Source organism: Ammospiza caudacuta, chromosome 24 (assembly GCF_027887145.1).
Source record: "Ammospiza caudacuta isolate bAmmCau1 chromosome 24, bAmmCau1.pri, whole genome shotgun sequence".
Lineage (NCBI taxonomy): Eukaryota > Metazoa > Chordata > Aves > Passeriformes > Passerellidae > Ammospiza > Ammospiza caudacuta.
Window position 1 is genome coordinate 2,771,494 of NC_080616.1, and position 23,489 is coordinate 2,794,982.

Genomic DNA, 23,489 nt, shown 5'->3' on the forward strand with positions numbered 1-23,489 from the left:
GCAGGCCCTGGCACAGGGCGCCCAGAGCAGCTGTGGCTGCCCCATCCCTGGAAGTGTCCCAGGCCAGGCTGGATAGGGCTTGGAGCAGCCTGGGACAGTGGAAGGTGTCCCTGCCCATGAGAGGGGTGAAAACAATATCAGCTTTAAGGTCCTTTCCAACCCAGACCATTTAGTGATTCTTTTAGTGTGGGCAACCAAAATCACTCATTAAGCCAGCTCTCTCTTGCTGTGCAGCTTCCCCTCCCTGCTGCTCAGGCAGCAGCACCAGGGCCCAGCTCATTCCTATTCCCAGAGCTGGGACATTCCCATCTGTACTGACTGTGACCACCTGGCAGAGGTGCAGGGAGTGAGTGTGGCGAGAGCAGGGCACATCCTGCAGGCCTTTGGGCTGGGGCAGGGTTACAGCTCTCCTCGGCACCTTGTGGTGCTGTTTGGGATCTGTGCTGAGCACAGCACTGATCCCACAGGGATGATTCAGCTCCTGCTGAGTCAGGAGCTGTTCTGCCCCTCACCCTGAGCCACCAGCGTTGGGCCAGGGGTGCACAAGGAGCTGGGGGGACACAGCCAGGACAGCTGTCCTTTACTGACCACAGGGATATCCCAGACCATGTGATGGCATGCTCAGCCCTGAAACAGAGGGTGGGGGGATGGTGGGGTCTGGCCAGGCTTAGGGTGGTTGGTGATGAGCAATTACTTTCTTGTATCACTTTCCTTGGTTTCTATTTTCCTCTCTTTATTAGTTTTCTCCCCTTACATTTTTAAAAAATTCTTTTTCATTATTTACTTGTCTTCATGCCAATCCACCAGTTTTCTCACTTTCACCTTCCACTTCTGCCATTACAGTGTGGGGGAGAAACGAGGGTGTTGGTGCTTAGCTGCCAGCTGGGGTTAAAGCACAACACATCCACAGTCCAGACTCCTTCATGTGTGATGGCCAGGCAGCAGAGGCTGGGGGAAGTGTCACAGACCTGACTTGGTTCTTGCTACCCAAAGTGTCACAGACACAGAAAAATCCTTTCTTTAGGATTTTTCCCTCTTCTGGGAAGCTGAGGCCCCAGAGAAAGAATGTAAACAATGGTTATCTGCTGCTGAGGAATGCAACAGGTGCACCTGTGATTGGCCCATGTTGGATGTGTACAATTAAGGGCCAATCAAAGACTGAGCTCTCTCTGGGACAGAATCAGAGAGAGCTCCTTTGTTTATTCATTCCTATTCTATTCCTAGCATAGCAAGCTTCTGAACTTTTCTCTCTATTCCTTTTAGTACAGTCTTACTGTAATATATATAATAAATCAATAAATCCAGTCTTCTGATCATGGAGTCAAGATTCTCGTCTCTCTCTTCACCCCTGCAACCCTTGCAAGCCCAGCAACACCCAAAGTGCACACAGGGTGGCTGCACTGAGAATCCTGTGCAGTGCTGAGCAGTAAAACAGGTAGGAACAGAAACTGCTCAGTCCACTGGCTCAGATTTGAGACCCTCTGGGAATTCATGGTGACACTGATGGATTAGAGCAGGGCACCAGGACAGAGCTGAGCATTCATGCCCCCATTAGCCCTGAGGGGCTGAAGCACTCTAGGCACTGACCTGGCTGGAGAGCTCCAGGTGGTGCAGTGCCCTGCCCAGGGGTTCATGGACAAGGCAGAGATGCTCTGCAGTGCTCTGCACCACAACCAGTGCACCCAGTCCTGCACATGGAACAGCCTCTTTTCACTGCCCTCTGTGCTAAGACCAATTTCACATCAGCTTAGCTGGATCAGCAGCACACACTAATTGTCTGTGAAAGCAGGGAGGGGGTGCCAAGGAGTGAGCCAGAGGGTCTCAGTGAACTGCACTTTATGCTGTGCTGCCCTGAGTATGTGCAGCGCTGACACTGTGGCATCACCTCTCCCAAAACCAGGAGCTGTGTCTGGGGTACCCTCCAGCTACACACAAGACATTCCCTTTTGGTGCCAGCATACTGGGATCCCAACAGAAATCCCATATCCTAGCAGGGGCCTTGAGGAAAGAGATGGAACCAGATCCCCCTGAGCAATGCTGGCATCATGAGGGCTGTGGAGTGCTGGCAGCAGAGCCGGGCTGGGACACCTGTGGCTGCAGCAGGGACTGAGCTGGTGAGGGCACAGAGCCCCCAGATCGCTGCTGAGGCACAGCCACAGCCCTCACACTTTGGTGGTCCAGAGCTTTATTCTGAATAAAGAATCCAGGCCTCTGAATGCAGCAGCAGCTCCAACACAACTCCCTGAGCCCGTGGTTGCTGCTCCTTTAACCCCGGGGAGAGGGGCAGGGAAGGGGCAGGGAGCCACCAAGCAGGGACAGGAGGGGAGGGACAAAGGGACAAAGGACACCTGGATGGCCCAATGCCCCCCAGGGGTAGAGGGCATCCTTTGCATCTGCCAATCACTCGATGCCCTTCTGGAATGCCAGGAGTGACAGACAGTGCTGGGAGGGGAAAGGAGAGGGGACTGACACACCTGGGAGGGAATGATCAGGGGAGGGAGCCGGGGTTCTGGGGTAAACCTTGAAATCACACCACAACACTGCCCTTTTTTGGTGCCAGTCCCTTGGACATGTCATGGCCTGGCAGAGAGAACCAAGTCCTCCAAGAGAACAGGAAAGAACGAGGCAACAAGTTCTTGAGGCCATGTCCTCATGTTCCACTGCCAGATATTCCAAATTACCCAGAGATTGTGCAACGAGCCGTGCTCTGGCTGTTTGCCATGGACAGCATTCCAGGCAGCGTGCAGAGCCAGCTGCTGCGGGAGGGGAAGGATACCTGTGCTGACACGGCTTTGCTCATTTTCCCTTGCTCTCAGGGCATCTCCTCCAGCTGGGCTGGAACAATGGCACAGGGTACTCGGGGCAGCGAGCAGATGGAGCGCTCTGCCTCTGCACGCACAGCGATTGCAGCAACTGTCAGCTCCCCGCAGGGAGCCCAGAGCCTCGGCAAGATAAGGAACATGAAAGGGGGGCAGAGCCCAGCTGGGCATACACACACCCTGCTGCTTCCCCAGCGAGGAGAGGCGGGGACAAACACACCCTCGAGGGATCCTCCCAGCACAGCCCTGCCCCAGGGACGCTCGGATCCCATCAGCACAAATTACCCTGAAAGGTTTGTGAAGGACAGACCCGCCGGCAGCTCTGCCCTGTCCTGCCACAGACAGCCGGGACTGCTGGAAACACGCGGCTCTGGCTCTGTGCTTCGGCCTCCTGGGCACCTGCTGTGGCAGCACATGCCCCACTGCATTCCTGGGCTCTGCATTTCTGTCCCACTGCATTTCTGGGCTCTGCATTTTTATCCGGCTGCATTTCTGGGCTCTGCATTCCTGGGCTCTGCATTTCTGTCCAGGTGCATTTCTGCCCGGCTGCATTTCTGTCCAGCTGCATTCCTGGGCTCTGCGTTTCTGCCCGGCTGCATTTCTGGGCTCCAAACCTGCCCCGGGCTGTCCCGCCCAGCTCAGCCCACATGGTGGCTGAGAGGAAGTTGCCCTTCCCTCCCTGGCAGGGTTTCTCCAGGCAGAAGCTGTATCTGACTAGTTCATGTCTCTGTTCATGAGTGAGTCCCCAGGAAATGGCCCTGGGATGCTCAAGGGACAGATCCTCCTCCCCCAGGTGCTCCCACCCCTGCAGCTCTCCAGGAGTTCGATGTGCAGCACTTCAAAAACAAAACTGCAGAACCACTGGGATAGACTGTGCCACACTCGATTCCGTTTTAGAAAAGATGCAAGAAAGACTTTTCTCAGAGCTGCTTCCCCCTCTCTGAGGATGGAAGTGTTCTCTCAGCAACCCTGGAACCTGCTCACTCTTCCTCAGGGGTCACATGAAGGGAGCCAAGCACTCGATTTTCACTGTGTAAGATTGGGTCATTTTCAGGTGCAGGGGCACTCACCCCACAGCACACTCCTGTGAAAATTATCTTCTCTCCCCCCTCCAGCCCCACAGCTCACCTGCATTGCTGGGCTGCCATCTCCCCCCTCTCTGTCACTGAGGCGCCCAGCTGTGCTCATACCAAAGCTGCACTGGAGGCACCTGGCTGCCTCACAACTCAGTACTCAAGTATTTATGCTGAAATGCATAGTGTCGGTTGAAAGAGAACAAAGCTGTCTTTGATAAAAGCCCTCATGCTCTCTCTGCATTTTTATGGCCAGTTCCACTCATCTGCTGTGGTTTCCTGTTGTGTCCCCAGACAGCTTCAAAATACTTGGTGGGTTTTTGGCAAAATGCTCAGTGGTTTTTTTACTCTTTGATTCTGGAGTTTGGCCTGTATTAACCTGACTCTGTGGGAGGCAGGGACGCTTTCCCTGCACCAGTTGTCCAAAGACTCCGAAGCTATTTCATCTCAATTGTTTCCTTTCCTCCTACTTATGTTCCTGCCAGGGAGTGCAATGTCAGATATGTAAAATTACCTTCAGGGAAATTCATAACACATTTCAGAAATCCCTGTTCCCCCACCAGCTCCCTGCAGAACTGCCTGTGCTGATGGGGCAGTCCCTGCTCACACAGAGGCTCAGGGAATGCAGCAAGGTGAGCTGTGCAGGACAGGGAACACCACAACCACCTCCCTGGCCAAGCTGGCCCTGCTTTCATCAGCCACAGATCTCCTCTGAGCTCTGCTGAGCCATTCCCCTCCACTCCTGCAGGCACAGGTCCCACACACAGAGATCTCACTTCATCCCTGCTTGGTTCCTCTGTGAGGCCTCAGCTGGATGGGAGAGCCCTGGGACACAGCAAACAGCAAAGTTCTCCAAGCTGCTGCTTCAGAGTCCACACTGTCAGCACTGCCCTGGTGAGGATTCCCTCAGTCAGAAGGGAGGAATCAAGGAGAGGCCTGAGGTCCTGACAGGCCCAGGCACCCAGGTTTGCTGACTTGCAGAGCTTGGGAAAGAGGGAGCCTTGAATCCTAGCCCCTGCTCCATGCACCACTTACCTGGTTCAGTGAAATGTAACTCATTTAGGGAAGGAAGAGTGTGATTGTGACCTCTGCAAGGCATGAGTTGTGGCAGCTCCCCAGGACAGCTCAGCTGATCTCACAGCCTGCAGCTGTCAAAAAGGAGCAAAGGCCTCCATCCTACCAGTGCCCCTGGAGCATCCCACAGGCTGCATGTGCCAACCCAGCAGCCAAGAAAGGAAAATTTAGCCTAAGTTATCAAATTTGACACACAAAGGGTTCAGCAGCTGCTCCAGTGGGAGGTTTGAGTGGGAATGGGAGCAGAGAGGTGAAGCTACAGGAGGTGTAAATGCCAGAACCAGACCACAGCTCTGGGCTATGAACCCATCCCAGTACCAGAGCCAGACTGGAGCAAGGTCTGCTTTTAACCACCCTGAGCACATTTAGGGCATATAAACAGTAACCCATACAAACCAGGCAGGCAGGCACTAGAGATCCTGCCAAATCCACACCGGGAAGCAATTAGACAAAACTGTTTTTATTTTCCCCCTTGAACCTTGCTGGAGGGATTGGCTGGAGCACAGGACGCAGGTTTGTTACTGTTCCCTCTCGAGGCACTGCTACATCTTAACACAGGAGGGTCTCAGGAGTCAAATCTATGCAGACATTAAATAGAAGAATCCAATTTCAAATTAATTTTAAGTGATCTACATGTGGAAATTCAGGTTTCTGCTCTGTCTTGGTATTGATAAAGATGGGCTGCAAGATGAGCCTTCCTATGTACCATGTAAGTGCTTCCCATGCTTAAGGGTTGTCTACCCTTATTTTCTAGGAGTTACCACAGGCAACTGGAAAACAGTTTTTCAACATGCTGGATAAAAAGCAGTGAAAATATTTGTGAGTCTATGTGAATTTTTATTAGCTGTCATTGACACAGGAACGGTGCAGCTTCAGCAGAGCCCAGACCTGGTGCTGTGTCCAGTGGAGCAGCAGCTGCTCTTCCCCCAGGCTGTGTCTGCTGACTGGGACACTGCTCCCCACAGCTCCACTGAAGGCACAGTGCAGCTGCCTGAGCTCAAATCCCACACTGTGACGCTGCTTTCCCCCACCTCGTGCCCACCCCCTGAAATTCTCAGTCACCTCTGGGAACATGAATTAGCCCAGGTGCTGGCTGAGAGCTGGGCTGCACAGCTGTCCCAAAACCTGCCCCAGGTCTCTGTGCCACCAGCATTGCAGGGGTTTCTCATGGGCTGCAGGAACCCAGACCCTGCTGAGGCTGAATGACACCCAAGATCTCATCGTACAAAAGCTTCTTCCCAAGAATTCCCATCACACTGTTCATTTCTTCTCAGCATTTCAAGCCTATGTGATCCTATTTAGTATTTAAGAGCCAGCAGAAAGCACACCTGGATCCATGCAGGGCTCAGCTCCCCTCTCCCACTGAAGAGGAGCAGGAGCTCCCAGCATTCAGGGCTGTGCTGAGGTGGATTTCAGCTGCTGCCATTTCGATGTGAAGGCTTTGACCTGAGCTCTCCCATCTCTCCAGGGCTGTTCTACTGCCTGGGAAAGCTGCTACCACCCCCAGCTCCTCCCAGTGCCACCCACTGCTCAGGAATCCACAGGTGCCATTTCTTGGAGGTCATTTACTCAGTGGTACTCAAGCTGATTTCCAGTCTGTTCTGCACAGTGGCTCCTTCAAAATGAGGGGTGAGCAGTGCAGCACATTTAAGTAACATGGACTGTAACTCAGGGATTTCAGGTCAGAGGACATATCCTAAGAGAAAATAATCCAAATGAAAGTGTGAAATTAGTGATGTGATCCCACCATTTTGCCATGGGTGCAGAACCCGAGGGAAGCTCTCCTGTCCTTTGAGGACATCTGCTTGATGAACCTGTGCAGTCCTGGGGCTTAGGGCTAAGAGACAGGAAGGGCAGGAGGGAAGAAGCAGTTTCCATGACAAATGTCCATCTGACACATTCAGCAAGGACACAGCACAGGATTTGCCTCCTGCTCCTCATCCCTCAACCTCTAGATCACAGTTGTGCCTCTCTCCCTGCCGTGATAAATCCTGACTGCCCACAGCAGAAGTTCCTGACACCAGGCCGCACATTGAGGCAGTGTCTCCAAATCATAGAAGTGCAGGTGCTCAAGCACTGGGACTTGTTTCTGCCCCTCCTGCTGTCAGGATGCCTCTTCTGGGAGACTCATCTGAGGCTCTGCCTGCCCTACAGAGCCCTGCCAGCAAAACTGTTTCATTAGAGGGGTAAGGGAAAGGTTCTTCCCACAGCTTTGGGGCAGCACCCTACCCTAAACCTTGAGTTTGGTGGCACAAACAAATCCATCACCCTGCTCAGCTAGGTCAGCACCCAAGTGCTTGGGAGCAGAGGACAGGGATGTGTCCCACAGAGAGGCACAGCACCAGTGAGCCCAAAGCACCTCTGGACAACTCACACAGGGCTCAGCAATGGAGAATGAGCTGGGCCACGATTACCAGCAGTGATAAATGCAGGGAGAACCATGGCTCCTGCAGCCTCCTTCCATCTTTAATCAGCTCTGTGCTCAGCTTTCAAAAGGCAGAAACCAAAACTGGTCACAATATCCCAGATCACTCTGACCACCAGCTTTTACACAAGAGAAATTCCTGACATCACTGTTTAACACACTCATATGTTCTGACATGCTTCAGCACTGCCTGTCCAACGATTCAGGTGCTTTTCAGGCTGGAATCTCTTCACTCCAGCTGCCTGAAAGCTTCATGGTCTGGTACATTTTCTTTGTTTGCTGCTCTATCAGCTTATGCTGTCTGCACATTCTACCTGTGTTCCCAAGAACTCAGTTAATAGGACTGCACACGTTAGCTGGAATGCCTCACACTCACTTCAGGTGCCACAGCTGTCAGGTGGGATGAGGTTTTGGAGAACATAAATGTTAGAGCTTGGGGTAGTGAACATTCCTTCTGAAAATCAACAGAAGACTCAGCCTTAAGCCCTGGAACTGCTGTGGCTGCAAGTCAGACAGTTTCAGCTGCCACGAGGACTCAGTGCAGCAGTGCTGTCAGTGCAGTCCCTGTCCAGTGCCCCATTCACACGGTGTCATGAGAGACACCTCAGCCTCCCGGAGCAACAGCAGCCACCAGGGAAGCGGCAGAGTAGCCAGACTGGGGCAGGTTGGGCTACGAGGCAAAGGTGTCAGGGTGAGCTGTCCCTGCAGGGCACAGGGACCCTCCCACCACCAACACTCTTCCCGTGTGGGCGCAGTGAGGAGCCGGCCGTGCCAGGGCTGTGATTGCTGCCGCTGCTCAGCTGTGGATCTGGGAAAGGGGGCGGCAGTGGAGCTGCGGGTCGGTCACACGGGGAGCAGGCAAGCTGCGGCCAGCCAGGCCGCGGGGCGGGCGGGCCGTGCTCGGTGGGGCCCGGCCGCGGTCAGTCCAGGGCTGCCCGGCCCCGCGGGGCTCCGGGGGCTCCCGAGGGCCGGGCCCGGCTCCCACCCGGGCCGGCGTCACTCGTGGGCCACGCGCTCCAGCGCCACGTAGAAGCTGTCCTTGTCGTCCAGGCAGTGCCAGCCGATGGGCCCCGCCTCGCAGTCGGCGCACACCAGGAACTTGACGTTGCCCACGTCGCGGGTGAAGCCCACGTTCTCGAAGGAGAACATGTCGCGCACCAGCCAGTGCTCCCGCAGCACGTCCCCGCCGCCGCCCGCCGCCGCCGCCGCCTTCTTCCTCATGGCGGGCAGGAGGAGCTGCGGAGACACGGGGCCGTCACCGCCCGGCCGGCACCGCCCGCTCCCTCCCCGAACCCCCCGGTACCTCTCGGCGGGCGAAGGTGGCGGCGCCGGGCAGCAGCACCCGGGAGCCGCAGCGCTGGCACAGCACGGCCCGCAGGTTGCGGCCCTGCGCGCACACGAGCCCGGCCGAGCCCGGCGCGGCCGCGGGAGCGGCGGGGGCAGAGGCCGGAGGCGCCGCCGGCTCCATCTCCGCGCAGGGCGCCGCCATGGCGAGGGGCGGGACCGGCACAGTGACGTCAGCGGAACGCAGCGGTGACGTCATCGCTATGGTCCCGCCCCGCGGTGGTGGCCCCGCCCCTCTGCCCATCCCGGGAGGGGCCGGGAGCGCCGGGCTGGGAATTCTGTGCGGGAATGGTGTACGGGAATGGTGTACTGGGAATGGTGTGCGGGAATGGTGTGCGGGAATGGTGTACGGGAATGGTGTACTGGGAATGGTGTGCGGGAATGGTGTGCGGGAATGGTGTACGGGAATGGTGTACTGGGAATGGTGTGCGGGAATGGTGTACTGGGAATGGTGTACTGGAATGGTGTACTGGGAATGGTGTACGGGAATGGTGTACTGGGAATGCTGGGCTGGGAATGGTGTAAGGGAATGGTGTACTGGGAATGTTGTACTGGGAATGGTGTACAGGAATGGTGTACGGGAATGGTGTGCTGGGAATGGTGTGCTGGGAATGGTGTACTGGAATGGTGTACTGGGAATTCCATACGGGAATGGTGTACGGGAATGGTGTACTGGGAATGGTGTATGGGAATGGTGTACGGGAATGGTGTACTGGGAATTCCATACTGGAATGGTGTACGGGAATGGTGTAAGGGAATGGTGTATGGGAATGGTGTACGGGAATGGTGTATTGGGAATGGTGTACGGGAATGGTGTACTGGGAATTCCATACGGGAATGGTGTACTGGGAATGGTGTATGGGAATGGTGTACGGGAATGGTGTACTGGGAATTCCATACTGGAATGGTGTACGGGAATGGTGTAAGGGAATGGTGTATGGGAATGGTGTACGGGAATGGTGTACTGGGAATTCCATACGGGAATGGTGTACTGGGAATGGTGTATGGGAATGGTGTACTGGGAATGGTGTATTGGGAATGGTGTATGGGAATGGTGTATTGGGAATGGTGTACTGGGAATGGTGTACTGGAATGGTGTACTGGGAATTCCATACGGGAATGGTGTACGGGAATGGTGTAGGGGAATGGTGTACGGGAATGCTGCCACTGGGAATGCTGGACTGGGAATGCTGTACTGGAATCCTGCACTGGGAATGCTGGACTGGGAATCCTCCCCCAGGAATCTTGCCCTGGGATCGGGCTGAGACCCCAGCACAGGCTGAACCCCCAGCTGTGGCTGCCCCTGGGTCCCTGCAGTGTCCCAGGCCAGGCTGGACCGCATTTGGAGCCCTCTGGGATGGTGGAATTGTCCCTGCCCATGACAGGGGGATGAGATGAGTTTTTTGGGTCCTTCCCACCCAAACCAGTCTGGGAATTTCTGGCCCCCAGGGATCCTGGACTGGCAGTGCTGTGTCTGTTGTGGCCCACAGGGACCATCAGGGACAGTCACTTCCCAGCCGTGGGAGTCTGGAGATGCCTGAATTCGTGGTTGGAGAAGGAGCTCAGTTGATGCTGGACAAAGGGAAATTGTCTCCCTTTAAAGCCTCCATCAGTGGAGATATTCCAGAACCATCTGGACGCAATCCTGTGCCGTGGGCTCTGGGATGGCCCTGCCTGGGCAGGGAGTGGGACCAGATGAGCCCCTGGGGTCCCTTCTCTGATCCTTCTGGGACCCTGTGAAGCTGCAGCAGTGATTGCACCAGGATATGGGAGCACCTGGGCTGCTCTAACAGCAGCTCTGTGGCTGCTTGGCACAGGGAGAACCCTCAGTGGGGAGGGCAGAGGGCCTGAAAGGGGCAGGGGCACATTGACAGCAATGTGTGACCCCACAGAGCCTGGGCAGTGCCAGGGCAGTGCCAGGGCTCACAGGCAGCACTGAGGGACGAGGTCCTGGAGCCCAGGGGACTCTGCTGCTCCTCACTGAGCACCTTTGGGCCCCTCTGGCTGCTCTGGGCTGCTGCTGCCACCCCTCTGTTGGTGTTGAGAAGATTGAAAGAGGCCTTTGATTGAGCCACTGCTTCTTTAGAGGACAGGCCAGATCCCAGCAGAGCCCTGGTTTGGTGTAAATGTGCCCCATGCTCCTCCTGCTGCTCACTCCTGACTGCTGCCAAGAGCCCTCAGGAGAAGCCAGAAATGGGAACTGACATCTGAGGTGAATATTCACTAAATATTCTTTGGTGTTCACTAAATAAAGGAGTAGGATTTCAGCAGCAATACTTACACAAGCTGGGGTGTGAGTGTGGCTGGGAGACATCAGCCCACCCTCCTGGCACCTGGGCAGAGTTTGGGGGTTTGAGCTCCTGAGCCCTGTCTGGGGCTGTGTGGGGACCAGAGCAGGGGGAGGAGAGGAGCTCAGCAGTGCCACTGACAGCCCTGGGGCTGCCCTGAGCCAGGCTCAGACCAGAGAAAGGAACAGGGTCCAGTCCTGTCCCACGGGAAGGTGACAGGGTCCAGTCCTGTCCCATGGGAAGGGGACAAGGTCCAGTCCTGTCCTGGGGCTCAGGGAAGGCCCAGAACCCCCATGCCTGGAGATGCTCTGGACTCCACAGAACCTGATCCAAAGAGGATCAGGGTTGCAGATCCCCAGAGTGCCCTTCCCAAGCACAGTTACCCTTGGATTCTGTGGGATCCTTCCTGCTCATGGAGGGTCAACAGCAGTTTGAGAAAAACACCCCAGAGCATTGCTGGGAGCTCAAATCCATCCCTGCCCTGGAGCTGACTCTGGCTGCCCCAGAGGCACCTGAGGGTCACTCGGTGTCACTCTGTGTCACTGTCTGTCACTCCAGGGTCACTCTGTGCCACTCCAGGGTCACTCAGTGTCACTCCAATGTCACTCCAGTGTCACTTCTCTCTCTCCAGAGCTTCAGAGCCTCCCCATGGCCACTCCTGCCCCAGACCAGCCAGGAAAGCTCTGCTCTGCCCACACATCTGCTTTGCAATGGAGGAGGCCTGTGGCTGCATTTCCCTTCACAGAGAAAAGCAAGGCACAACTTCCCAAGGATATTTCCTGGGAATCGCAGTGAGGAACCTCAGAGAAACAAAAAACAATTCTTATCTAATTTGCTCCTCCTGTTGTTGTGTTGGAAGATTGTTTATCTGAAGGAGTTGGTCAGTTGGATTCTGCTGAGGATTGTTTTGTTTCCTTGGCCAATTGGAAAAAGCTGTGTCCTGACTTTTGAGAGACAGTCATGAGTTTTCTTTAGTATCTTTTAGTATTCTTTAGGATTCTTTGTAATATAGTATAATACAGTATAATAAAGTAATTAACTAGCCTTCTGATAACATGGAGTTCTGCCCATCATTCTTCCCAGACATTGGGGATCCTGCAAATCTGACAGGAGGCCTTTCCCTGCCAGTCTGGAGCTGAACATTTGTGAGGTTCTGCTTGGCTGTACCACAGGTGCATATCCTAATTTTGGGGTAACCCAGGCTGTGAGGGGTGAGATCCCAGCCAGGTGTGGGAGGGGAGCCCTGTGCCTGCCCTGGGGAGGCTGCAAACCCACCCTGCAAACCCACCCTGCCAGGCTGCACCTGCCCTCACCTGCTCACATGGATGTGAGATGGGCACTCCTGAGGAGTCCCAGCCCATAAACCTGAGTGGCACCACAGCACCCTGATGTCTCAGCTTGTGGCCCCAAGCTGCTCTAGGTTGGTGGCTGCAGTGGTGGCTCTCATTGTTGCAGCCCTTGTGGACAGCTCAAGAGGTAAATAAAAACCCACTAAAAGGATCTTTGGCCAATTCTTAAGTCTTGGATGGGAGCTTTCTTTGTTGGAAACTCATCTTTAATTCTTCAGTTCTTACTGAAGTTCTTACTTCTTCTCATTTCCCAGGACATTTCCTGACCACTCCACAAATGTATTCTTTCTCTTTCATACAAATTGGTTTGCTGCAAGGTGTTCATTCACAACCAGCTCAGTCAGGAAAACTGTAGTATTTTTAATTTATTTCTGTGACTGTTACTGTATCAGTAACTCTTGCAAAACTCCCAAGTCAGAGGTGGTGCTCCCATGCTTTGCTAGCTCCCTCTACATAAATAAGGCAGAGTGCTTAGTGTTTAAAGAAGAGCTGAGGTGATTATGTGTGCCTTAGCTGCAAGGCCTGCCTTGGTGATTCTCTCCTGCTGCTTCCATGCAGCCAGCAGTGGAAGGGTGAAAATGTCTTTTAGCATTTTCTGCTGGATCATTCATGAAGCAAAGCTTCACTCTTGCTGGCCAGAGAGATCCATACCAGCTTCCTCCCAAGCAGAACATTTTGTCCCTTTGTTTTGCTTTCAGCAGGAGCCTGGACATTTTCTCATCTCCAGCACCAACATGGAGCATTTTGAAGATTTATATCGTGCATTAACTCCCTGGAAACACCTTGAAGTTCCTATTCAAAACCTTCAGTACATCCTGTGGTGGAGAGGCAGGGATGGATCTGCTGGTCACATCCTGCTGTGACCCAGTTCTGCTGCTGCTGAGTTTGTGCCCAGCCACACACTGGACACGGCACTTGTGGAGCTGAATCCCTCTGAGCCCCCTGCAGGAGAGCAGGGCTTGTCAGGGAAGGGACAGCAGCCACTGACAGCTCCAGGGGCAGCATCAGAGCCTGGCAGCTCCCCCTGCACCCTGGCAGAGGGCACAGCTGGGACAATCCATGGGTGGCACCAGGGAGTGCTGCACTCCCCAAAGAGCCTGTTCCCCTCTTTGCTTCCCCACTCCTCACTGGCTGAAGAATGATGGAGCAGTTTGGGGACAGGTGTCAGGAGAGGCTCCTGAACATCTGGAGTGAGTGGTGAGCTGTTTGTGGGGGGACCAGGTAGCAGGGGGAGGATCTGAAGCCATCAATGAGGCAGTTTGCCCTGAAACCAAGAGAATCTGTTTTGCACATGGACAGATGAATTAATGCTGGGCTCCATTCATCCCACATGCCCATGGAGGAAACAGGAGCTGTAATTTTTTGCAACTGCAGCTCCACTGTAACAGTATTAGAATTATGGAATTGTTTAATTTGGAAAAGGCCTCTAAGACCATTTCCCCAGCACTGCCGTGTTCACCACTAACCCATGTCCCCAGGGGCCACATCCACAGGTCTTTTGAACACTTCCAGGGATGGTGAATCCACCACTGCCCTGGGCCTGATCAGCCCTTCAGGGAGAGATTTTCCCCAATATCCAACCTTAAACTCCCCTGGCACAGTTTGAGGCTGTTCCCTTTCCTCCTGTCCCTGTTCCCTGGGAGCAGAGCCCAACTCCCCCCAGCTGTCCCCTCCTGTCAGGAGTTGTGCAGAGCCACAAGGTTCCCCCTGAGTCTCCTTTTCTCCAGGCTGAGCCCCTTTCCCAGCTCCCTCAGCCCCTCCTGGAGCTCCAGCCCCTTTCCCAGCTCCATTCCCTTCCCTGGACATGCTCCAGCCCCTCAATGTCCTCCTTGTGAGGGTCCCAAGGCTGCTCCCAGGATTGGAGGTGTGACCTCAGCAGTGCCAGCACACAGGGATGCTCACTGGTCACAGCATGGCAGGTACACACCAGGTGTCATTGGCCTTCTTGGCCACCTGATGATTCATTATTGCTGCTGACTGTCATCAGTCTTTTCCTCCTCTCTGCTCCATGCTCTTCTCCAACAGACCTGGCATGAAATTCCCTCATTGGGGAGTTCCCCAGGCCTGGCTGGTCTCTGTGCACAGATCTCACAGCTGGAGCAGCTGTTTTTCACCACTGGGCTGAAGCTGCAGGGCAGAGACACCTGAGGGCAGCTGCCTGTCTAGCACAGGTTTTGCACAAACCCTCCACACAGCAGTCAGTCATGTCTGGAAGGTAGAGAACAGAAGCTAAACTCCTACTGGCTCAGGAAATATTTTATTCTTTATACTTTCATTAAAAAATAAACATAGGAAACAAAACCACAGAACACTTGTGTGATAGAAACAAACGCAGAAGGTCAGAGCATTGGCTGAAAGTGCATCATTAGGTCATGCTACCACGTCCCTGACCCCACCCTGTCCCCAAGCAAGGAGTCAGCAGGAAGCCCAACGAGCAGCACTACATGGAGCCCAGGCACTGTGGGGCCAAGCTGATGGCAGAGGGGAGCCTGAGCCCCCACAACAGTGAGGCAGGACATGCTGAGCAGGGAGAGCTCCATGAGCTGCTGGGAGCCACTGGTGGAGCCTCACCTGGGCTCATGGGGCAGCCAGGGATAGCAAGTGTCACAGGATGTGGAGTCATGAGACAGGGGAATAAACAGCTGAGAACAAAGGGCGAAACAGAATCCTGGATGTCACTCCAGAACAGCCCTGGAAGCAGAAAAATCCTAGATGAAAGGAAAACCAACACAATGAACTTGAGTGATAGGCTGCCTCAGGTGTGCTGGGCTCGGGTCTGTCTGGGGACAATCCCCAGTGCCTCACCCAGCAGGACCCTGGTGGGCAGCAGCCACTGTGTCCCTGCTCTCCTGGCCTCAGCTCAGGTGACCTCCTCACAGGATGGGGCACAGCCAAGCCCCCGGTGCCACACATCATTTGCAGCTGGAGCTGTCAAGCTTTTTGAGGAAACACGATGTGATGAACCTTGCTGAGCACCTGATCAAGAGCACAAACACTGCAGATGCTTCTGTGGCAGGCACTGAGCTCCTCCCCTGCCTCTGCCCGCGGCCTCAGTCTCTGCTCACAGGGGCTGACAGCTTTAACCTTCGACTCCTTTGTGCAGCCCTGCAGACACAGCGACAGCTCAGGGCCCTCACACCTCACCCAGGCTGGCTCTGCAGTGCTGGGGAGCACGCTGCAACATTCAGGACGTACACAATGATTTGAAGCTGGAACACAAGAGCAGCTGGGCTCAGCCTCACACATCCACACGGCTGAGAGCGCCCGAGGACCCGCAGGGTCCTGCGGTGGCTGAAGAGGTGACCCAGGGCTATGTACATGTCCTTGGGAGGGGTCACCAGGCTGCCTGAGACCAGGCTGGGGCAATCTGCTCTGCCCACAGACTGAGCCACAGGAACAGCACAGAGTGCAGCTTCTCCTGACCCATTCATCCCCTTCATCCAGCTTCCCACAGAGCCCCTGATTTCAAATGACTGCTGAGATCACACAGTTATGCACATGCTCTAGTCACAAGCAGCACAGAAAGCTGCTGTTCTGGTGCCTATTCCCACAGCATCCACAACTCTCAAGAACAGTCACTGCAAATCATTTGGGACTCTTCCTCCAGCCGAGACATTTTAGAATGTTTTTCTTTGTGAGTTGCCTCTGCTCACTTCTCCCGGAGGACGCAGACCCCGGCGTCGCAGCGCTGCATCCCCAGGGAGGTGACGACTTCCCAGCTGTCAATGATGGGGTCGTAGCACTCGATGCTGCTCAGCAGTGAGTTGCCATCGTATCTGCCAGGACACAAAGTTACACATGAAGGATGGTGCTGGAGGAAGAGGCTGAGGCATTCAGAGCTCTTCCTAGGAGGCTGGAATAGCCCAAATTACCCAAATTATAACCCCTGCACCAGGCTGCCACTGCTGTAGGCTGCTGCTCTCCTGCCTGCCTGGGCCCTGGACTGTGGCATTCACATTCTCTGAAAACATCTCTTCACCCAGGATTTTTCTCCTGGGAAGCTGAAAAGACTCATAGAAAAGGAAAACAATTCTTATCTCATTTGCTTCTCTTGTGTTTTGCTCATGTGGAATATGAATGGAGAATATTTACCCACAGGTTGTTCCAGATTGCAAGGCAAGATGTTTTCTATTACCATCTGTATGGCAGATTACCTTTGTCAAGTGGGCAGTTTGCCTTATCTCTCTCTGAGTGATCACAATCACTCCTCCCTCAGGAGGGGACATCTGCTGATAACAGCTATTGAATGTCCCTGCATGGCTGATAAGGACTACAGCATCCCATTGGGAGATGTGAGCCCAGAGGGAGGAGCCAAGCATTCCTACCCGGATAGAATCTGGAGATTCTGCAACACCAGCACAGCTTCTCCACTGGATTGCCCAGAGGAACAGCAGCTGCCTCTTCTTCCACTGGATCTTCAGAGGCAGAGACTGCACCTTTCTCCAGGATCCCTGCTCCAGCAGAACCAGCCCTGACACTGCAGGAGGGCTGAGCCACAATTCCAATGGGACTGCTGCCAACAGCCTGACCCACAGGGTGTCAGGTTGGGTTCTGACTCTGGCAGTGCTGTTCTAGTGTACTGCATTGTTTATTTTATCCTTTTATTTTCTTCCCTATTAAAGAACTGTTATTTCCTGTTCCCATATTTTTTGCCTGAGAGCTCCTTAATTTAAAATTCATAGCAATTCAGAGGGGTGGGGAGGGTTTCCATTCTCCATTTCAGGGGAGGCTCCTGCCTTCCTTAGCAGACTCCTGTCTTTCCAAACCGAGACAGATTTGTTTCATTGGGTTCTGGTGTGAGTTGTTTTGACTCTTTGGCCAATCAGGGCCAAGCTATGTCAAGACTCTGCAAAGAGTCAGGAGCTTTCATTATTATATTTTTAGCATTTTAGTAAGTATCCTTTCTGTATTCTTTAGTATAGTATAGTATATTTTGGTAAGTATACTTTCTGTATTCTTTAGTATAGTATAGCATTCTTTAATATAATGTAGTATTATAAAGTAATAAATGAGCCTTCTGAGAACATAGAGTCAGATTCATCATTCCTGCAAACACAACACTGACCTTTGTGCTGCCTGTTGTGGTTGGGCACAGTGACCCTGTGGGTGTCTCCCCTCACAGAGGAGAGGCCCTGTGGCATGGGCAGCAGCTGTGGGGTCCCTTGCAGGGCATGCAGAGCTGCAGGGCCCTGGCTTACCCGGCGATGGCGTAGAGGCGGCCCCGCAGCACGGTGGCCCCCACGTAGCAGCGCGGCGTGGTCATGCTGGTCACCGTGGTCCAGGAGTCGGTGCGGATGTTGTAGGCCTCCACCGAGGAGAGGTGAGCAGTGCCATCAAACCCACCCACCACGTAGATGTGGTCATTGAGCAAAGCCACGCCAGCCCCTGCGGAGAGAAGGTGGCACAGTGACACCCACGAGTGAAACTGGCAGTGTCTCTGTCCCTCAGGGAGCCTCTCAGAACCCCGGCCAGTCCTGAGTTGGCAGACACTGGAGGGGCAACAGTGGGGAGACACTCTCTGTGCCCTGAGGGTACTGAGGGCTCTCCTGTGCCCCGAGGGTCCTGAGGGTTCTCTTGTGCCCTGAGGGTACTGAGGGCACCTGGGCTGGTCACCTTTGCAGCAGAAGAGACACCAGAGACAGCGGTAGATGCTAAAGGGCTGACTCTTAGTAGGGGTTAATCCAAGGTTTTATTGAGGGGCTCTGGGGGAGCTCCTGCACCTCAGGGGGCTGTCGCAGACATCTTTTCTGAAAAATCCTTTCCTTAGGATTTTTCCTTCTGAGAAGCTGTGAGGCCTCAGGAATAAAATGTAAACATTGATTATCTGCTGCTGTGGGATGCAACAGGTGCATCTGTGATTGGTGTCATGTGGTTGTTTGTAATTAATGGCCAATCACAGCCCAGCTGGCTCAGACAGAGAGTCTGAGCCACAAACCTTTGTTATAATTCTTTGTTATTCTATTCTTAGCTAGCCCTCAGATGAAATCCTTTCTTCTATTCTTTTAGTATAGTTTTAATGTAATATATATAATAAAATAATAAATCAGCCTTCTGAAACATGGAGTCAGACCCTTGTCTCTTTCCTCATCCTCAGACCCCTGTGAACACGGTCACAGAGAGCCTCCTGCTGAGAGCCCCAGGAGATGAGCCAAGGTTACATTTAAAGGGAGGTGCAAACCCAAAGTAGAGAACATTTTACTAACCAGTAAGTGACCCTAAGGGATGGGTACTGGGGGATGGACATTTAGGACAGTGTATGGGGCAAGGCTTGGGGGGCTGACCCCTGGCCTCTGGCTGATCACTCGAGATCCTGGATCGAAGCTTCTAGATGGAGGGATGGGATGCTGAGTGATTGACAGAGAGCCAGGGCGGGGATTTGGGGATGATCTTAGCAAGGGAAAGGGATTACACAGGTTAAGGGAGGGGGGTACAGTCTGGGATAAACCATTTGGGAAAAATACAGGGATATAAAACAAAATTACTTCAAAGTATTACAAAGTATAAAAACACACTACAACAGGCAGCACCAGGCTCGCTGCCACAAGGCGAACAGCTCAATTCCTCCCTCTCCAAAGGACATTTTTTATGCTTGTACCTCCCCTAAAATAGCTGATAACTGTGTCTTCTGTTGTTGTCTCCAATATGAAACATGAAAACACCTCACTCCACCGAACACTGCTGACGCTGGGGCATGGGGGTCTGGGCAGCACAGCAGCACAGGAGTTTACCTGGACTGACACCTGAGCACAGGTGTGTGAGCACAGCAGCACCAGGCCTGCTCTACTGGCAGGCAGAGAGGTTCCTCTGGTACTCTGAGTCCCTGGTGCCACTCAGCTCCTGGCTGTGGCCTGGAGAGAGCTGCACTCTGCTCCATGCTAAGCTGGAGGAGGGATTTCCCTGGTGCTCCATGCTAAGCACACTGCGCCATGCTAAGCTGGAGAGGGATTTCCCTGACATTACTCCTCTGAACACAAAATGAAAACTGGTTTCTACACTGTTGCAGAGGCAGAGGTGGCTGGAGCAGCTGCTGAACAGGTGTTCTCACAGTGAAAGCAGACAATAATATGCTGCTCCAACTGGGAATTTATGAAACCAGCAGCAAATAACCCCTACCAGCCTTGGTTCCTCGTTGGCAGCCCCTCAGGTACAGCACAGGAGGACACTGTGACATTACCAGGCACTTGGTGGCCTCAGGGGCTCCTGAGAGCACAGTCAGCCCTGTCAGGCTGTCACCACCCACAGGGAACTCTTGCACTAATGAATATCCTGAAGGAAATGAGCCAGCTACCCTGGCATGGATCTGTTTCTTTACAAACAGGGTATAAGACACGTTCTGTTTCTCTAAACACATCCTGCCTTTCCCTGCCTGTCCTTGCTGAGAGCCCCAAAACAGCTGGGAATGGCCAGGCCGGCCCAGGGGGCTCTCCAGGAGCTGAAGAGACCAAATCCAGGCCTAATCAGGGAAATCAGGGTCCAGCAATGCAATGTGGCCAAGGTCTCTGAGAGGGGGCCTCCCTCCAGAACCTGTCCTAAGAGGTGAAAAGAAACAAGGAAGAAATGTTCTGTGTGAATAAAGGCAAGATTACTCTTAGTCCTGGTCTTGGAATTCAAACACCTGCATGTGGATAAATCTTAGAGGGTTTTTTGGGGACAAAAGAAATCCTGTAGGATCCCAGGTCACCAGCACTCATACCTAAGGTGTGAGTAGTTAGGGCTGTTATTACCAGAGTGGCAGCACCAAAACCTGAGCAAAAAAAGGCCCTTGGGCATGTTTCAGATCCAGGCACTCCAGGTCACAGTGCCAAGGAAGGAGCCACTGAGCCAGTGCTGGGGACAAGAGCCTCAACAGGGTCCTGCTGGCTTGTGGCACCAGGGAGCTCATGCTGCAGCCAAGGCACAGACACTAAAGCCTCCAGCTCCTGTGGGGAGCACAGACCTGGGAAATGCCTTTTGCAGAAAACTTGAACCCTGCTTTTGTCTTGAACTTGGTCTTGCTTGAACTCTGGTCTTGTCCAAAATCAGACTATTCTGGTGCCCACAGCAGGCCCCTTGAGAAAGCCATCTGATCCTCAAGCTTCCTAGAGATTCATGGATTGACTCACATGGTGCCTCTGACCTAGAAAAACCTGCAGATCTCATCCTGTGTTTTATATGTATGGCCTTCCTGGATGTGGAAAGTGCCCAACTCCTAAATCAAATCCACTCTTGGCAGATAAACCAACACTTAACAGGAATATCCCTGTCACAGGAATAAATATTTAAAGATTGGGGTTTTGGTGAATGCCACTGCAGGCACAAGAAAACTGAAATGTTTTGGAACAGAGCCCAGTTTTACTGAGTACCCAGTACTTGTCCCTAACCAGGACCACTGCACAGGGATCACATGGAGCAGTGCTGCCCAGCTGGCTGTGAGGGCCAGTTATTGCAAGAAGCAGAGAAAAAGCAACTTCAAAAGGGATTTGGAGAGGGTCTAAGCACATAACTGTAAGCACTGGGAGGCACACAGGGGTGGAGACACAGAGCAACCTTCCCATGCACACACAGGCAGGGCCTGGGCAGCAGGCCTGAGGCACACAGCCAGAGCAGGAGTCAACACACCAGGGCACACAGGAGCCCCATGACAACCCCTCTGAGAAATGAAGGAGAGTTTAAACAGAAAGATACCCCAAAAGTAGGATTTAAACTGTATTTTTGTCCTAGGTACAAGTGCCAACTTAAAGCTTGGATAGAACACCAGGCAGAGAGACAAGTGAAGAGCTGGTGGGGATAATTATGGTGTGACTGCACCTTTTGTGTAAGCCCACTGCTGGGTGACAGTGCTGTGACAGGGCTGGCCCAGAGCAGGGCTCAGGGGAAGGAGCCTGGCAGTCACACCTGCCCTCACCATGCCCCATGGAGCTGCTGAGTACTGACCCAGTACTGGGGTCAGTCTGTGCCTTGGGAGCTCTTCTCCATGCCAGGCATTGCTCCTGGTTGTGGAAGTCACCCAGCATTTCATCAGCCTCCCTGTAACCTGTGATCCTGCCACTGCATTCCTCTGTACACAACTTGGGATGGAGGCATGTGAAAATTAATATTTCTCTTGGGAATTCAAGCCAGTAAAATCATCCTTTCACAAAGCCAACCCACCCACTGGGGCCAGAGCATCCTCCAGGGCAGCAGAACACAGCAGCAGTGACTGCTCCCTCAGTGCAGCAGAAACACACTGACCTCAAGGCACTGTGGCTGTGGATGTGACATCTGGTCAGAGAGAGAAAGCTAGATAAGCTTTCCCATGAATTGGTCTGAGGCAGCTGGAGAGAAAGAATGATAGTCAAGTACTAAACAATCCACAGGTGGTGTTTGTAATAAGTTGTTTTCCTTAAGGCTGTTTACAGATGGGTGTCTTCTTAATTAACCAGTGGTGATGGTGGTTTGGTTTAAGGACCAATCAGGTCCACCATAGTGAACTAGAGTATAAAAAGAAATGGGTTCCTAGTGAAATTGTTATTAGCCTTCTGAACACACATGGAGTGTGTCACTCATTTATCTGAGTCATTTCTGACCCAGCAGTGACACTGTGGGCTCTTACCTGAGCGCTTGGTGGCCATTGGAGTGACATTTGTCCAGTGTCCAGTGTGGGGGTCATACCTCTCAACAGAATTCAGGATGTTCAGCCCATCGTAGCCTCCTGAAACAAAACACAGGAGCAAACCGTGGGGTTCACCTGGGGAGAAGGTTTTCTGTGCAGAGAGCAGTACCATGCTCTTCTAGTTCTGAAATTACAATCGACTTCCAATCCTTAGAATCTGGTTTAAGCCCAGAGAAGAGTAATAAACATAATCCTATTTATACTGGCCCTAAGCATCCTCCAAACTGCACTAAATTTTTGACTCACCCAAATATCCCCCGACTCAGAAAAACTATCCCCATATGAATGAGGATTCAACCCCCTGGGATCTGCTCGACTCCCCTTCTCAATCCTCTTCTTCCTAGTAGCCATCCTCTTCCTCCTATTCGACTTAGAAATTGCCCTACTCCTCCTGCTACCATGAGCCACCCAACTACAATCCCCTACCACCACCCTAACCTGAACCTCCTCACTTCTCCTCCTCCTTACCTTAGGACTAGTAGGACAACACAGGAGCAAACCATGGGGTTCACGTGGGGAGAATGTTTTCTGTGCAGAGAGCAGTAGCATGCCTGGTGAGCCCCAAGCACAGCGTGGCACTGCCATCAGCACAGCCCATCCTGGTGGGGCAGAGCATCCTGCAGCCAGCCCAGAGCCCCCTCTGCCCCACACTGCCCTGGGAGGGCATCACCTCCCCAAACCAAACCAGGCCAGCCCCATGGAGCTGCCTGTGAGCACACTGAGGCCACTGCTGGTGCAGCCCTGCAGATGTGCAGCTCCCAGGTCTGTGCTGAGGCTGAATGGTGTAGGCTGGGATCTCTCAGGAGCTGTTTCACAAGCAGATACTACAATCTCTGTGCAGCCCAGCAAAGGAGCAGTGTGCTGCCATCCACCCTGGGGAACAGCATGAAGAAGAGGAATGAACATGGTTGGTTTAGGCCAGGTTTGGCAGGGTTTGGAGTAATCTGGTCAAATGGAAAGTGTCCCTGCCCATGGGAGGGGGTGGAATGAGATGAAGTCCCTTCCAACCCAAACCATCCCGTGGTTCTATGAAACCAGTGCCTAAGATCTGTGACTCCCCAGGAACAGGACTGCAACAGAGGTGGGTGCAGTGCTGGGCCTGCCTTTTCTGAGGCCTAGAAGGTGACCAACAGAAGCTTCAGAGTGCTTGTCCTCTGTCAATCTCACTATATTCACAGCTGGTGTAGTGCTCTGAAACTGAAATGAGTGCTACAGGAAGAAGCTGGAGAACAGACAGCTCAGGATACATTTCTGGAGCACTACAGCCACCATTGCAGGTGCACTCCCTGTCCAACAGCTACCTGCTTCATCTCTGGGCATTCAGAGCCCAGGCCACACAAAGCCTCAGCTGGCATTGCTTATCCTCCACACTCCTGCCACCTCTCAAATGCAGTATGTGTAAATTGTGTTTAATTTGCAGTGATGTGGCAGCTACAGTCCAAGCCATTGTGATGGGCACAGCGAGGTCAGGCAGCACTCACACAGC

General features: G+C 53.3%; 2 protein-coding genes across 2 annotated transcripts in view; both read right to left on the reverse strand.

Moving 5' to 3' along the window:
* Positions 1-5,441: 5,441 nt before the first annotated feature.
* RABIF (RAB interacting factor) lies at positions 5,442-8,881 on the reverse strand. Its single transcript, XM_058819361.1, has 2 exons — positions 8,695-8,881; positions 5,442-8,627 (listed from the first exon to the last, which is right to left on the reverse strand). Exons 1-2 carry the CDS (start codon positions 8,878-8,880, stop codon positions 8,388-8,390), a joined length of 426 nt encoding a protein of 141 aa, XP_058675344.1. The 5' UTR covers position 8,881; the 3' UTR covers positions 5,442-8,387.
* Positions 8,882-14,679: 5,798 nt separating this feature from the next.
* The window catches only part of KLHL12 (kelch like family member 12), a 29,898-nt gene continuing 21,088 nt past the window's right edge, over positions 14,680-23,489 (reverse strand). Inside the window, exons 10-12 of the mRNA XM_058819378.1 lie at positions 21,944-22,042; positions 17,571-17,757; positions 14,680-16,148 (exon numbers count right to left, since the gene is read on the reverse strand). Of these exons, the coding sequence (XP_058675361.1) occupies positions 16,022-16,148; positions 17,571-17,757; positions 21,944-22,042 (413 nt within the window). The 3' untranslated portion in view covers positions 14,680-16,021. The remainder of the gene's footprint in view (positions 16,149-17,570; positions 17,758-21,943; positions 22,043-23,489) is intronic.

Coding starts and splice junctions, on each gene's coding strand:
- RABIF (XM_058819361.1), bottom strand. CDS start 8,880: ATGGCGGCGCCCTGCGCGGAGATGGAGCCGGCGGCGCCTCCGGCCTCT. Junction 8,628..8,694: donor CCACCTTCGCCCGCCGAGAG/GTACCGGGGGGT, acceptor GTGTCTCCGCAG/CTCCTCCTGCCCGCCATGAG.